A 16733-nucleotide genomic window follows, 5' to 3' on the forward strand; every position below is an offset into this window, starting at 1 on the left:
CTCATATGAACACAAGTACTGTGTCAAAGAATACAATTTACAAATCATCAGCATCATCATCATCATCTGCACAGTTTCAGTAGCATTACTCCCACGCTGCTCATTTAGATTCCCCCATACACGGCCACACCTGGGTTCATCAATCACAGTTCCAGTGTCAGCAGGCTGCAGGGAACCATCGATGTTAGCTTGCCAGGAGGCCACACACCAGAGGAGACCCTGCACTGCTGCTGAGTCACTTCGGTGGTGTTCAGTGGTGCCTGTTCTGATTTAACATACTTAGGTCACCACCAACAAAGCCCCCTACTAACAACAATAATGGCTCAGTCGCAGAGCCAGACTGAGTGAGCGTACCCCCCAGAGTGGAGACCGCCACCACGTCCCTCAAACAACAGCCTCCCCATGAATCTGCCAACACTGAAGACATTGACAGGACTCACCCCAAGCACAGAAGTGAAGGGGTATCGAAACTGAGGTCACCATGAGAGCAGGGCATGAAAGGCCACAGACTTTGGGACTGTTTTGTTTATATTGATGATGATGGAGGAGAAGGAGGATGGTGGAGATGATGGCGATGTTGCTATGGAGGTCCATTTTGGTTTGGGACTGCGTGACAAGGCTGTACTCTACACTTCCTGTCATAATGATATCCCAGCGTTAACCAGGCCCAAGAGATACAGACACTTGCAGTGTTGCTCAAGTAATTAGAGGAACACACCCAAAGACGCATCCTTGAAATTGGATGACACTTGACTGTGTGGTCCCAGTCTCCCTATTTGAACCCACAGCACACTCAGCTCTGGTTAGGAGCCAGCCACGAGTCGAAACACCCACCTCCACTGGGATTCGAACCTGCGTCCTCCCAGCTGTAAGTCCGCGACGCTAACCACTTCGCTGCAGTGGCTGGTGAATTTATAATTTTAATTTAAGTCACCTGAACTGATCAGCTTTAACAAGCTCATCACGGAAAATTGCAAACTGCGTTAAATCAGTTTGACGTAGGCAAACACAAATGGAATAGATTTAAAGATGGAACTGCGACAATTCTGCCAATATACAATACTTGCAGTTTACTGATCCCATGAAAGAGATATTTAATTAAATACAGTGAAGCACAAACACAAGTTTCTCACCCATTGACGTACAGCGAACTGGTTGTGGAGTGGTTGTGTGGCAAGGACAAAATGACGTAAGCTTAGCGTCAGTTGAAATCTTTACACTGACGAATGATCAAACTAAAATCAAGCATGCTTCTAACTGATTTAAGTGTGTTTGTAAGCACAACAAATATAATATTACAGTGAATGATACTGGCAGAGACTTGCTTTAATAGGTGTTTAGAGAACAGGTTTAGAATGGGCTTTGCAGTCAAACCAGGAATGGCATCACACATTCTGCGTGAGCCGTTCAAGAGCGGCAAGTCAGTTGCGGAAAAGCCGTCTGTTATTCAGCTTGTGCCTGAAGCAGTATCTGAAGCTGAGCGCTTGGCTACATCCTAAACAAAAAGACAGTATCATTTAAAGATTTTGTTTCATTAAAAGTCTTTGAACCAAATGACGAATCTCAGCAGTTACGCATGTCACGAAATAAAATACAAATGCTACTGTTTATTTATTTATATATTTATCTGTTTATCCAGCTATTTATTTGTTTATTTATTTATCTATTCTGACTGTATATTTCATTTCTAAATTAACTGAACAAATAATGTTGCCTATGAAGATTTGTATTACCATGTTTCGTTTGTTGCCAATTGCTTGTTACTTTTTTTTCTGAAATAACCCCCCTACACCCCCACCCCCTTTACCTTCTTCCACCATGAGTACTTTGTCTTTCCAAAGAGTCTTGCAACCCAAACGTTGTTTTGTGAAGTCCATACCAGAAACAACCTACCAGGAGCACTTCAATCAAGTCTTCCTCGAGCCCTATTTCAGCGAACTGGACAGGGTCAGACCGATGGTGAATGGGGACACATGGAGACACGCGGTCTTGGACAGGTGCCAGATGCTTTCTGTCTTTCTTTCTATCCTCTTTTTTTTCTTTCTTCTTTTTTTCCCTCAGTATACTGGCCAATTCCGGTTATTAAGGACAAAATGGAGGAGAAATAAAGTGAAGAAATTTTAAGGGGGCTGTCACGTGTTTCGCGTCAGTGTGTCTGTCAAAGGTATGTCACATCACGGCTAAAAGCATTACCTTAAAAATCGCACGCGCATGTTTGATCTACATGGCAAGTGCACTCAGGTGCACATTTCTTGCTGTTTCCATCCAGGTAAAATAATACCATTTCTTCCTCTTCAGAATTTGGAATCAGAATTTTCAAGGAACTTCGATCCTATCACTTCATAAAAGACCCTTTTTTTTTTCTTTTTTAGTCGCTAGTTCAATGGTAATTTTTAAGTGGGTATATTTACATGGCAAGATAAGTACACATGATGAAGAACTTCTGTTGCTCACCTTGCCAAAGGTCAGTTAAATTGAGGTTGTTTTGGACTCAAGCCGTCATATTTATCTTTATCCATGATAGATAGATATTCTTAAATTATCACAGAACGGCTGAACATTTGTAGTCGCTTAATAATAATGGAAAATGCGTTGAAATAGCGACGTTATTGAATTCTGACCTTAACAAAAAGATCAGTCATTGACTTGGTTGGTAGGTTGTCTGGCTGGCTGGCAAAAGACTGACTGACTGTGTGGGTGAGCTGACTTGACCACTAAGCTTTTGCTGGTGGGTGCACTGTGTACAGGGATACAGGGGACCCGAAGGAAGGGTATCTGGCAGTGCTGCCCCGTTATTTCCCGGACTACAGAAAAGAGTACCTGAAGACTCGGCGTTACGCAGGCTTTGACCCTTTTGAACCGGAGAAGGCTGTGAGTCTGGCAGATATGCGCTGTTCGGACTGAGGATGATGATATGTGGGTGGTGAAGGCTGTAGTTGTTGATGATGACGATGACGATGACCACGACGGCGATGATGGTGTTGATTACGGTGATAATGACAACGACGATGCTAAGAGGTTTTTTTGTTTGTTTGTTTTTTGGCGTTTTTTTTTTTTTTTAACGTTCTCATCTCATTTTTGTTTGTTTGTTTGTTTGTTTGTTTTGTTTTGTTTTTTTTGTTTTGAAGTTCGGACTGCCATAGTACCCGTGCAGAGCGCGTTGACAGAATACCGCCCCTACCACTTTTTTCTTTTCTGTGAAACTGTGTATTTACTGATTTGTCAAAGTGATAATTTTTTCGAAAATAAATTTGCCAGGGATCCATCTCTTGCAGTCTAAGTTCATTTACGGGCAGTTTAATTTCATTCAGGGGGTCGTTGAAACACAAGCTAGCACAGCTGGAAATGCAGGAAAAAGGAACCCAGCCAATGGTGTTTTTGACTCACGTAGTACCCAAAGTCACCTGGTGTATCACCCTTCTTCAACAAGTTGCTTGTACATTCGCCTGTCTGTCTGACAGTGTGTAGGTGTGTGTGTGGTGTGTGTGTGTGTGCGTGTGTGTGTGATAAATCTTTACATGGGCGTTGGCATTTTCTTAGCAACCGCAAGCGACTGACAGAGTAACCAACGGGTAGGATAACAGAAAACTAGTTGACAAAAAAATAAAATAAAATAAAATAAATTAAATTAAAAAGTAAAAAAAATTTAAAAAGCAAGTATTGCCTTAATGGAGCTGTCATGAATATCGATGGAATTTTGTGGCATTAATTTTGATATCTGCATTTTTTAATTTTTTTTTTTAATTTCTCGGAACCAGCCATGAATAATGTCATGATAGTCAACGCTATTTTTCGTCTCGCCACAATTTTCGTCGCTCGTTGGCGTCTGAGCATGCACGCGTGAGTTGGTGCGCACAAAATCGCTGAACGCGGTCAATTTTTATTTTCTTATTCATTCCAATCATTTACCTTCTGTGAACCTTTCATTTTAGTATTTTAGTATACTGTAATGTCTTTCTTTACTTTGTTTAGAATCATTCATTTTGATTTTATCTTAATGTTTTATACAAGGTCGAAGCATTTTGATTTCAGTTGGGGTGTTAGGATTTATGAGCAACTCTGGCATCTGCTCCTTTCAGTTTTTTTTTCTTTTTTTTTCTAAGCACTGGGGTGTCGTGCAGCATATTGTTATATATTATAGGCTATATATGGGTCAGTCCGTGTGCTTTGACGCGGCTCCTTGACACTGAACTAAAACTGGCTTGCAGGTCCCTCGTGACTTTGAGGACAAGTCGGCAGCTTACCGAAGGTGTCACTCCCAGTTCACGGACACGGCCGACTACAGGCGTCCGGGCTGGAACACATGGCAGGACGAGAGCGGTATATACGCCAACAACCACTTTAAGAGGGAGGCGTTCCCTCCCAGAAACCCCATTCTTCGAGACCTGGACTGTTGACTCGGACATCTGTGTCGGTTTGTCGGAAGAGTGAGGAGACACACACACACACACACACACACACACACACACACACACACACACACACACAAAGAAGAAGAAGAAGAAAAGAAGATATAGGACGGTGGTAGGTAAAAAAAGGAATTGAGAAGAAAATTAACAATATCGCACGCTAATATTGTAATAAATTATAAAATACATCCGTCCACATGCATGCAGGCAGGCAGGCAGACATTAACAATGTACACCGTCAGAGCACAAATGCACACACAAAACGAAAAGAGACTCAGATACACTGAGAGGCACAGATAGCCGATCAGATAAATGACGACTACTGAAATCAACGAAAACATAAATTTGAGTGTGATTCTGTCACAGGTGTAACTGACCGACTACGATACTCGTACAATAATTTTGATAGACCTTATGATAATCATGTATGGATCAAGGGGACTGAGGTGTTTGGGGAAGCTATTATTGATCGATTTTGTGATTTTTCTGAATTTTTTTTTCGTCAAATGTTTATTATAAAATATAATAAATTTTCAAAGGATAATAAAAACGTTGCATCTTAATAGCCCTGTACTAGTTTTCCTTTCGATTGATTGGCTGATGATGTTGGATATTCTGTTGCCTGAAAACATCAACAGCAACTGAACCACAACAACAACAAAACCTAACTCCTCGTATAATTTTACTTATCAGTTTCACTGATACACCCTCTTTCAGTTTCGTTTCATTTACAGTTACACTCTCGACATCTACCTCTCCATTCCTTTTCTCAGTAGCTTAATATTGTGTGTTCATCTGTTTCATACAACTCAAGTTCCGAATCTCAACACTGAGTTGCCGCGCCGCCCTGGACCCCTTCCTCCTCGTTCCCCAATTTTACCACCAACAGACTCCAACAACGGGAAATCAATCATAATGAATTGTGATCCTTGTTAGTCCCAAATAATTTACACTTTTTGATTCGGTCCCACCACTTTATAATTTTTTCTCTGTGTATGTCTGTCTGTCCATGTCTCTCAGCTTGTCTTTATGATTCTCTCAGTCTCTCTCTCTCTACGGACTTGGGCTAACAACACCGTCTCAAAGCAACCTCTTAAAATTAGAAAGAGTTCGAAATGAAGCTATGAGGCTGATCCTTGGAACAACAAAAGACACGCCCACAGAAACCATGCGATACCTGTTTGACCTTCCTTCGGTGCAGGCCAGAAACAAGTTAGAACAGGTCAAGACCTACTTCAAAGCATTAGAAAACCCTCAAAACCCACTGCATGACGCAGTCAAAGAACCAAAAGGCAGCCGTCTAGGACGAGGAAGATCATGGATGGGGCAAGCAGAAGACACAATCCAGCTAGTATGCCGACTACAAGACCTGAAAGAAACAAAAGAATGGGAGAAAAAAACCCGAAAACCTCACCCATCTATTCAACACAGACATTTCACCCACTCTAGGAAGACATTGTCGGGAATGGCCAGAGGGCAAAACTGATGCGGAAGTGAAGCTACTCGTAGAAGAAAACAGTAAAGAAGAGGACATCGTCATATACACTGATGGCTCAGTCAACAAAGACCAATCCGGTTGGGGATTCACTGCGAAACAAAATGGAAAAACAGTTAGGGAAGAGAATGCTGCATACAAGGTCACAACCTCCAGCCTAACGTTAACGATGGAAGTTGAAGCTGTGACATACGCCCGGAAACCAACATGCCATGATTCTAACCGACTCAATGAACCTCATACAGAAAATTAAAAACGGAATGGGAAGCCCAGCGTGGCATAAGGCAATGCGCAACTTTCAGATTAAAAAACTCACATGGTCATACTGCCCGGGACATGCAGGAATTAAGGGAAATGAGCGAGCTGACAGACTTGCTGGTAACGCAACACCAACGAGCGGCCTACATCTAGGAAAATCGGAAATCCTCAGAAAAGTCAAAGAATATCAAAAAAGAACAGGTACAGGCATCGATCGCCTCAAAAAAAACACAAAAAAAACAACAACAACAACAAAAACAGAGAGAGGGAACGGCCGTAAGTCTAACATGAAAGGTAGAGCACGATGCTTTGCAAATCAAACAAATATCGGCATCATTTCCAAACCAACATTGCGCAAATTTCTTCAAAACGGAACAGAGTCTCTGTGGGCTTTTCCAAATACAATAGACTGAGCAACACACTAGACGCCACGTTCTTGGCATCAGAGATCTTTTCCCATCCTCTTGCGGCCAGTCAGTGGCAGCCTCTGTGCGTGTGTGTATGTGTGTGTTTGTGTGTATGTGTGGGTCTGTGTTTTTGAGTGCGTTTGTGCATGCGCGAGAGTGTAAGTGTACACAAGTGTCAGGAGAGTTCTGTGCACGTGCGCGCGCGCGCGCGCGCGCGCGTGTGTGTGTGTGTGTGTGTGTGTGTGTGTGTGTGTGAGGGGGAGGTGGGGGTGCGGAGAGGAGGTGGGGTAGAGGATGAGGTATGTGAGTGTATGCATGCCTACACTGTGGGAGCAACAGGATATGGGAACGTATCTTTGTATATATGTGTGTGGGGATGGGGGTGGGAGATATGGGCGTGTGTGTGTGTGCTTGTGCAAGTAAGTGTTCATCTGTGTGTGTGTGTGTGTGTGTGTGTGTGTGTGTGTGTGTGCCGTGGAAGCTGAGATACATAGACTAGAAATGAGTGTGTGGAGGAGGGCGGTAGAGGAGGTGCAGGGTAATGTGTGTGTGTGTGTGTGTGTGTGTGTGTGTGTGTATGTGTGTGTGTTGGAGCTCATGTACGTTTATATGTATTTGACTGTGCTTTCATATCTGTGAAACTGCATGTTTGGTGCATATCTGTTATGCATGTGTGGGTGTATGTGTGAATGTGTGTCTTCATGTTTTACATTTATTTGCTTATTTATCATCATTGTTGTCTTATTTGTTTATTTATTATGATTATTTTTTTTATTATCATTACTACTACCTTTTTTTATATCATAATTATTATTATTATTTATTTATGTAAGCTTATCTATTATTCATTCACCTTTTTTTTTCTCTCAAGGCCTGACTAAGCGCGTTGGGTTACGCTGCTGGTCAGGCATCTGCTTGGCAGATGTGGTGTAGCGTATACGGATTTGTCCGAACGCAGTGACGCCTTCTTGAGCTACTGAAACTGAAACTGAATCTCTCTGTCTCTGTCTCTCTCTTTGTCTGTCTGTCTGCCTGTGTCTGTCTGTCTCTCTCTATTGTGTGTCAAAGTTCAGATTAACATTCTGCTGGATGGTGTAGATAAACAACGATCTCGTTCTGTAGCAAAATATAGTTTTCGTTCATTTAAGCACAGACAATTAAGAAGCGATAACCAATCAATGAAGAACATTTCTAGATACGTGTGTGATAGTAAATGTCGTATGAAAATCCATTTTAAGTAAAATGAATATATATCTGACATTACGGGATATATTTATACCAATCCTATACAAAATCGGTGTTGTTACATGCTTCAGAGTATTGGATAATTTCAAATATTCATAGGAATGTCAGTGGAATGCTATTGTCAGCACGTACCCCTTCCCAGCATCCCAATGCAATGATGCATATGGCCTGAATGCAATAAAACTTTCATTCTCTCTCTCTCTCTCTCTCTCTCTCTCAGGCTCTCTCTCTCTTTTTCTTTCTTTCTGTGCGCGCGCGCCAGCGCGGCGTGCAGTGCACTCACAACTGAAGTTAGCATCATTCTCAAATAGTTATAGATTGTGTAAGACCTTAATTCCCACTGAGTATAAAACGCTGAAAAGCCTTTGCATGCCCAGTCAGTCACACCTACGTGTGTCGGTTCGTGCGAGCTTCACATCAAAAACACCACCAACAACAATTTACAACAACAATAACAACAACAACGAAAAGAAAACATAAGACACTAGAATTCCCTATGAGATATTAGTGTCTATGAACAAAACAACATGAAAAAGAACAAAATGATCGACAGGTGTCAGGCTGCTGGCAACACGCAGTGCTCTCTCCAATCTTCAGTTTGGAAGGTCAGCCGTCATCATTGACTATTGCTGACCTGTGTGAGCAGAGGCGTAAGATAAAACATAAAAACAGCTCTATTTGGGACAGCAAAAGGACAGAAGATGGTCCAAATCAGCCTCAGCATCCCATCCGCACACCCCTGAGTTCAGCTCCGGGGCAGCGTGTTGCGGCAGGGGAAAAGAAAAAAGAAGAAAAAAGGGCGGGAGCGTAGGGGAGGGGGTAGGTGGGTGGGATTGGGGTGAGGGGGACCTAACTAGCCTAACCTGGTATCGGACAAGTTTATCCGGTAATCGTAGCGACCCCCAAGTCAAGACCTGGGGCCGGCACAACCCTATCCTTCATTTACCGCGGGACAAGTTGGGAAGGGGTCTAAGCTGGGATTTTGTTGAGTTTCCTCTTGATGAAGGAGCCGGGAGCCTCTACTGCTGTTGCAGGCAGGGAGTTCCAGGCAGGAATGGTTGACGGGAAGAAGCTGAAATTGTATGGGTCAGAGGAGGTGCCGAGGTAAGCAAACTTGTGTCGGTGATTTGATCTTGTTTTGGTGGATCCTTTCTTGAGAAATTTGTCTAAGGGATGTCCACAGTGCCATAAACGATCCCGCTGTGCATGTGCCTCTGCCTGTTTCGTCGTGATTCAATGGGTTCACATCCTAGTTCTTGCAGCATGGATGTTACGGTGTTGGTCCAACCATAGTCACTGTATACATAACGTGCTGCTCTTTGCACCATTTCAATCTTTTCCTTTTGGCCTACAGTACTGACTTTGTACGGGCTCCAAAACGCGATTAGCACAGGCAATACACCAGGTGTGGGCGTACAACTGTAGCCCAACTTGAGTTAGGTAAGCATTGGTTTTGGTGGTTTTGGTGGACGTCTTCAGATTTCTTTTCAGAAAGCCTGCCATGCTGTTGGCCTTGTTGGTGACTCTTGTTACATGATCTTTCCAGTTAAGGTCACTTCTTCGACGCCAAGATATTTCGAACTCAGTGTCGGCGGACGCCGTCACGGTGGTCGAGAGTGTGTCCTTTCAGTTTGTAGTTGAAGTTGATGGGGTTTCTTGATGTTGAACAGGTGATGACATTACATTTTTCGGGATGAAATTCCATCCCCCAACGCTGCTCCCAATCTGACAGTGTGCTAAGATCTCGTTGGAACATCAGTCTTGCAGTCTTGGATTGTCTTTATGGACGGTGGAGTGGACTCTGATACAGTCATCAGCGAACAGTCTGATGTTGGCCTTGATGTTCTGAGGCAGGTCGTTGATGAAAATAAGGAATAGGATGGCTCCTAGAACTGTCCCTTGTGGGACTCCGCTGATGACAGGTGCTGGCTCAGATTTTTCGCCGACAACAAAAAGACGATCTGGGTGCGGTCGGAAAGAAAGGCCTTGATCCAGTCCAACGTCTATCCTCGTACTCTCTCTCAACAACAAAATCCCCAACCATCGACACATTTCTTCGACTCATGTCTTAAATAATCAGAAGAGTAGCCATCCACGACATTGGTAAAAAGCGCACAGTATCCACGCGTATATTGAACCACAGGCGATCGGATAGTCTCAAATTTTCAATTTTTCGGGAGATAGTCATCACCAGTGCTGTCCCCTGAAATTTTCTGCGAAGGAAACAATATTCCAAGGTTAAAAGATGGCGGAAGAACCAAACAGACTGTCCTTAGAAACATCTGAGACCAACATTTTGCGTTCTGCGGGAAGAAACAATGACGCCGACAGTACTTGTTGTGCTGAAGAAAGGCGCACACTATTTCGTTTTCTGGAAGGAGAGGTTACAGACGAACAACTGGAGGCATGGAATCAAATGACAGCACAGGTGCAGTGAAACTGAAACTTGGAAAGGGGTTGGAAGTACTCTCATTTCCCTTGCGGGTGAAGGTGGCATCACACTGTCACCCCAACTACACCCAACTGAAAAAAGGGGTACATCCCCCCTCGCTTTAAAATAACAAAAAGTCTTTCTCGATGTCAGGAAACCTCGTTGGGAAAAGATGCCATGTTTTGCACGTCCCTAACACTTTCCCTTTGAAACAGTGAACGGAGGCAGTGCAAGGGGATTTAATGAAACAGTCAAAAGCGCACTTACAAACTACAATGATAAACAAGAACAACATTTTAGAGAATGAACACACTTGGTTTGATTTTTAACCAAGGTTTAAATTTCACACACAAAACAATTTTAGTTAATGAAGCAGTTGGAGTATGATGTTTGATGATGACATCTTTTTTCACACCTTGGAGACTGAGAGAATGAGACTTATTTTATTTGAAATTGAAACTAGGTAGAATATCAGCAAATTCTTACTATTGTTGCTGAATTTTTACAATAGTCACTTGCACACTCAGTGACACACATTCTCATGTACTCTCTTTAAACTTCAAGGCAGTTATCCTGTAGCCGTCTACCTCCCTATCACGCACACACACACACACACACACACACACACACACACACACACACAATTTGATTAATATCTTAACACATATTGCTCCTGGTATTGCATCCAGTAAACCTGAACAGATGAATCTGAAATTAACTATCATCATAAAATGTTTATTAGTTTGTGTTGATCAAAGGCCAGAGATGACAGAATCAGCTGTGAGTGATGCAGTTCTTTCTGTGTCTCTGGACCTTGCAGTTGGAATGAACTTCCTCTTTCGCTTTGTCAAGTCTCTGCACTCAGATCTTTCACCTTTTCCCAAAATAGCCTCCCTTCCATGCCTCTTCCTTGTCTTCAGTTTTAGAGTTATGCATGCGTGTGAATGACTGATGTGAAAGCGCCTTGATTTGTCTCTGCACAAGATTCAGCACTATATAGATATCATTATTATTAAATTATTACTATATTAATATAAAGAAATACCACAATACAGTGGCATGGCAATGGCCCAGTGCAGGAGCCTGACACAGTGACAGTTGCCTAGTTAGACATGGCATGCTGGAGTAGAAGACAAGTGTTTATATGATGGTGTGAGCTATGAACTTTGCCAGCTTGGTAAGAATGTAAATGTGTAAATTATGTGCTATTCAGAATTTGTGAGGGACTCCACTGGAGTGTCTTCTGAATTGTTATTGGTTGATAACTTAAAATAATGACTGAAGACCAACTGTTAAACCTTTCCCTGTTTTCTCCCCTCGCTTTTTGCATGTCTGTCATTTTACTCAAGAATTTTTACACATGTATATATTATTTGATTTATTAATTAGCAGATTAGTGGCAGAAATTGTGAAAACATTTTTTAATCCCCATGTTTTATATGAAGGTGAAATTTGAATTGTTAAGACAAAAAAATTGAAAAAAGGATCTGTGAAGCTCGACCAGTTGATTCATTGATTATTTATACATTGAGAAACATGATTGTTGAGGTAAGTATGTGAGGGCAAAGAACTGTTGTTAAATTAATGGTGTTTGGAAAGTGGGCGGATAACACAAAAGTTCTTGAGTCACCAGCTTGGGGTTCACTTGATCCTTTCAAATTGACAGGTCACTTGTTTAAGGGTGTAAGTCATGATTAAAATGATAAGCAGTATATGATGTTCTGCTCAGAGAACTTTTTGTTGAATAAAACATGTCATAATTTCCTTAGCTCTCATTCCAGACTTCCAGACTGGTTGTGCACAGTTCACAAAGTGAAACGCACTCAGAAACATTGGCTTCTCCCACTGGTGGCATGGTAACATCCCTCTCAGACTGTGCCCAAGGAATTCCTGCCCATGACAGTGGGCCAGCCACCATCACCGCCCTTCATCCTCCTCCAGCAGACTGGAACCTTCTGGACCCGGATGCGGAGATGAGTGGAGAGCAAGAGCAGGATGTCCATGAGGACAGGATTGACAGTGTACTGGATCTGGCTGATGCTGCCAAGCGTGTGTCGGCCATCTCCCGTATGAAGGAGCAGTCCACGATTGATGAGGAAGACTTCAGTTCCATGGCACTGAACACTCCTGAAGTGTTGACCACGTACTTGACAGGTGAGCAGCGTATGGTGCTGGTAGTTTGTGAATTGTTTTATTTGTTGGCCGTTGTTGTTTTTTTACAGGTGAAAATTGATAAACTAGTCATGCTGGAATAGGAAGAGTATCGTATCTTTAAGTATAAATATTTATTATTCAGAAAAAAAAAAATGACAAATGCTGTGTAATAGGAAGAATGCTTTGGTTGGAAATGGACAATATTTTTGTTATCATTTTATTTTTCATTGTAATGTTTACTTAATGTCCGTTTGATTGTGGACAAATGTCCCCATCTCTGTTCATTTTTGGAAACAGATCAGGGAATGGTTAAAGGCAAAGAGATAGTTCTAACCAGACATCTTCTAGTGAATGGTTTACCTTTGTTGGCTGATGGTTTAAATGCATGTTGCATTGTACTGAGCATGCTTTACAAGGCATTAAGTAAACTGTTAATTTTATTATCTTTATTCTTTATTCTGTTTCTTTTTTATTTCATTGTATTATCTTTTTTGTTGTTGTTGTTAAAATCTGTGGGGGGATTGACAAACTGCTTCAGGCAAGCTGACCTTTGGCGAGTTCTTCAAGGCTGTGGATGACGCCCGGAAGACTCGGCTGAGTGAGAAGCGCATCAGGAAACGGAAAGCTGATGGTGAATTTGTGTATGGGGATGATGATGAGGACCTGGAGCAAGAGGAGGAGGAGCTGGTGGAGGAAGAGAGGGAAGACACTCTGTGGCTGCCTGACACAAAGAGTGCAGAAGGTTAGTGTCATGATTTACTTTATTACCCACAATTGACAGCGCTCAAGCGTGCTGCCGCTCACTCTTGCCACCTACTACTAGTACTACCCCAGGTACATGCACACGGAGGATGTGTGTGTGAGCAGGCACACAAACATCCACACCAGTGCTTGCATTGTTTGATTTCGTTCTTTGTGTATTTGTGTGCACGTGTGCGTGTGTGTGTATGTGTGTGTGTGTGTTTGTGCGTTTTTGTATAGTATAAGTAAACACAGACAAAATAAAATTGATCTTGAGGGAATTGTTGAATGTGATATTAAAAATTCCACTGATTGCTTTGTTGATAATAGATTGTGTCATTGCCATCATGTGGCATTTCATTATTTGAACTTGTATAATGATTGGTTGATTTTGTTTAACATTAAGACTAAAACAGTAAAAAGAAACAATGCATACTTAAAATGCTATGCTGAGATTGTGCATGCAAGCACATGCGCATGTGTATGTGTGTGAGAGCATAACGAATATGTGTGTGTATATGCTCTGTGTTTGTGTGCTGTGAAATAAAGCTTATCCATTATGTAATATGTCAGCCATTATTTACTTTCCAGATTCAGGCCAAAGGAGGAAACCAAGAAAGGTAAATTTGTATTTGAACTATACGTATTGTGTGTGTATGTATTTGTGTGTTTATTTTTATGTGTGTTTATGTTTGTGTGTTTTTGCATGAGTTTTTGGCAGCAGAATGTTAGTGTGTGCTTTATTGATCGTATTTCCTTTGTTAGAGAGGAGAGAGAGTGCATATGTGTATGTGTGTGCATTTTCATGTTCGGGCATCAGAACACTTGTGTATTTTTCTTTTGTAACTTGTTTACTGTGTGTGTGTGTGATAGAGGGATCAGAGAGAGAGTATGTGTTTGTGTGTGAATGTGTCTGCATTTTTTATACATTGATTTTAGACACTGAAGTGTGTTTATTGTTTATATGTATATTTTATTTTTTGATGGTTTTGGTTAAGTGATTATGGGGTGAGAAAGATGGGAGGGGGTGACGATGGGGCCAAGGCTGTGTCTGATAGAGTAGTTCTTTCGTTCTCTCACTCTCATCGAGCCTTTCTCATTTTGTGTTGCAGCCCCGCCGTAAGAAATGGGAGCTGCCGAAAGACCTGCTTGGCCTGATGGGAGAGACGAACAATCAGATGGCGAGGGGGAACTATGAGGAGGCCATTGACATGTGTCTGGAGCTCATTCGTCGTGGTCAGTGCACTGTGCTGAGCTGTGTAGACTCACAGATACTCCCCACCCCCACCCCCATGCACCGCCTCCTCTGCTCCCCCCCCCCCCCCACCCCTGCACATATATACCTGTATGCAATAATGCTTTATTATCTCTAAAACTAAAAATCCAGACTCTCTCATTTAGAGGTAATAGAGTAATCTTGTATCTAATATCCTCTTGCATGCAGATACACTACACACTATTAGCTGCTGCTTATTCATGCATTATTTGATTCATGTATCACCCAATAAACAGTTGTATGAAGGCAGCTCTATGATAATTTATGAGGCTGATACAAATCAAAATTCTATTGTATGACATTGATGATTAATCTTGTTACTTTGTGTTCTGCTTTTTCTTAATTTTTTTTTTTGTTTTTAATATGTATATGACTGTCCTGTTTTAAACAAAAGCAGCACTATCCAGTGACAGCCTTCACTATTCATTATACCATCATTGAAGGGATGGTGCGGAATGGCTTCTTCTTTTCTACCACTCTTTCACAACTTTCATCCCTGTCCCCTCTACCTTTAAAAAATATATATTTGAATATATATTATTGTTATTCATCTCTTCGTCGTTGTTTTTTTCAACTAGAAAGTGTGAGAGTGTTTTCTGGTGGTGAATCTTTCCCATATAATCCTAAAAACAACAACAAAAAACCCAAATAAATTTTCTGTGACATGACCAGTTCCAAAGTGGCAGTCCTTGCATACCATCATTTTGATGGGACAATTCTGTCGTCTGTCTTCTGGTTATTATTATTATTATTATTTATTACTACATTTATTACTGTTATTCCATGTTTTGCGGTGTTGCAGCTCCTAATGCCAGTCAGCCCTATGATACACTGGCCATGCTGTATGATGAACAGGGGCTGACCAAAAAGGCAACAGAGGTGGGTGAATTTTGTTTGTATCTGTGTCCAGTGTTGGTCTAGTAGTAATGCTTCCGACTAGGAAGCACGTGTCCCCTAATTCAAGTCCAGCTTTGATTTGGGATTTTAACTTTTCCCCCCTGCATTGAGTGGTGATTTAGGTGCTAGTCTTGTTTTGTAGTTATTCTTCTTACCAGGAAGGGATTGTCATTGAGATAGAGTCCTACTTAGAATTGTGAATTTTACTTCCCATTCCCCTTCGGTTGAAATGATAAACTGAGGTCCATGTACAGGATGCATTTAGGCATGTTAAAGAAGCCATGGACTCTAGTTGCAGTTATGGGGAAGGAACAGGTAATGCCTGCCTTCCTGAAGACAAGTTATAGACCGTTTGTTCAGTTGACACTGTTGATGATAGCATGATAAGAGATGTTTTGGTTGGTTGGTTCTGTTGTACAGGTTTTGCTAATGTCAGCCTACCTCAGCATTGGATACAGAGTTTTGTTCAGTTGATGATGGTGAAGATGATACATGATAAGACTGAAGAGATTGTACAGGTTTTGTTACTGTTGGTCTATCTCAACATGAAATGTAGACCTTTATTCATTTTATGATGGTGAAGATGATACATGATAAGGGATGTTTTAGTTGTTTTTTCTGTGTTGTTCTGGTTTTATTAATATTGGTTTTCCTAAACATAAAATACAAACCTTTGTTCAGTTGATGATGATAATGATGATGATACCATGATAAGAAATTTGTGTGTGTGTGTGTATTGTTGTTGTTGTTGTACAGTTTTTGTTAATATCGGCCCACCTGAACATTAGATATAGACATTTGTTGATGATAATGAAAAAGATACATGATGAGATGTTTTGGTTGGTTGCTTTTCTTGTTCAGGTTTTGTCAGTGCCTGCCGGCTTCAACATTAAATATGAAAATATTTTTTTCAGTTGATGTTAATGAAGATGATTCATGATGAGATCTGTTTTGGTTGGCTGGTTATGTTGCACAGGTTTTGTTAATGTCGGCATACCTGAGGCGCACAGACTCTGACTTGTGGGTGTCTGTCACCAAGAGATTGCTGGAGCAGAATGAGCCTCGCAAAGCCGTGCAGTGCCTCACGCAAGGTATACCTAATCTTCTCTTCATTGTGTTTGGAGTAACTGTGTTGATTCACTGGTTTAACTCACTCCATGCCAAGAGTTTTTGCCCTTGCGAATCCCTGAAAACCCAGGGTTTGTATAGGATGGGAAACAAATTCTCAAAAAAACAAATAAACACCCAGAGAATTGAAATTTAGTGTGTATATTCAGTGAATGTTGTTTCATACTTGTGCAGAAAATTAAATTATTTACTCACCATCTTGTTGTTGATCACGGTATTCATTTTTTGTGTATTTTGTAGCGTTACTGCACCCATCAGAAAGGTATACCAAGTGTCTTTGAACAGCTTACAA

The 16733-nt window shown here is 41.5% G+C and overlaps 2 protein-coding genes across 2 annotated transcripts in view; both read left to right on the forward strand.

The window, feature by feature from the left end:
* LOC143295462 (cilia- and flagella-associated protein 95-like) overlaps positions 1–4470 on the forward strand; it is a 9813-nt gene extending 5343 nt beyond the window's left edge. Inside the window, exons 3-5 of the mRNA XM_076607177.1 lie at positions 1873–1997; positions 2748–2871; positions 4209–4470. Of these exons, the coding sequence (XP_076463292.1) occupies positions 1873–1997; positions 2748–2871; positions 4209–4397 (438 nt within the window). The 3' untranslated portion in view covers positions 4398–4470. The remainder of the gene's footprint in view (positions 1–1872; positions 1998–2747; positions 2872–4208) is intronic.
* Positions 4471–10059: 5589 nt separating this feature from the next.
* LOC143294598 (general transcription factor 3C polypeptide 3-like) overlaps positions 10060–16733 on the forward strand; it is a 34463-nt gene continuing 27789 nt past the window's right edge. Inside the window, exons 1-7 of the mRNA XM_076605973.1 lie at positions 10060–10242; positions 12027–12399; positions 12938–13141; positions 13732–13760; positions 14253–14376; positions 15219–15295; positions 16290–16404. Coding sequence (XP_076462088.1) covers positions 10060–10242; positions 12027–12399; positions 12938–13141; positions 13732–13760; positions 14253–14376; positions 15219–15295; positions 16290–16404 — 1105 coding nt within the window. The remainder of the gene's footprint in view (positions 10243–12026; positions 12400–12937; positions 13142–13731; positions 13761–14252; positions 14377–15218; positions 15296–16289; positions 16405–16733) is intronic.

This window comes from Babylonia areolata, chromosome 20, assembly GCF_041734735.1.
Source record: "Babylonia areolata isolate BAREFJ2019XMU chromosome 20, ASM4173473v1, whole genome shotgun sequence".
NCBI classification, from domain to species: Eukaryota; Metazoa; Mollusca; class Gastropoda; order Neogastropoda; family Buccinidae; genus Babylonia; species Babylonia areolata.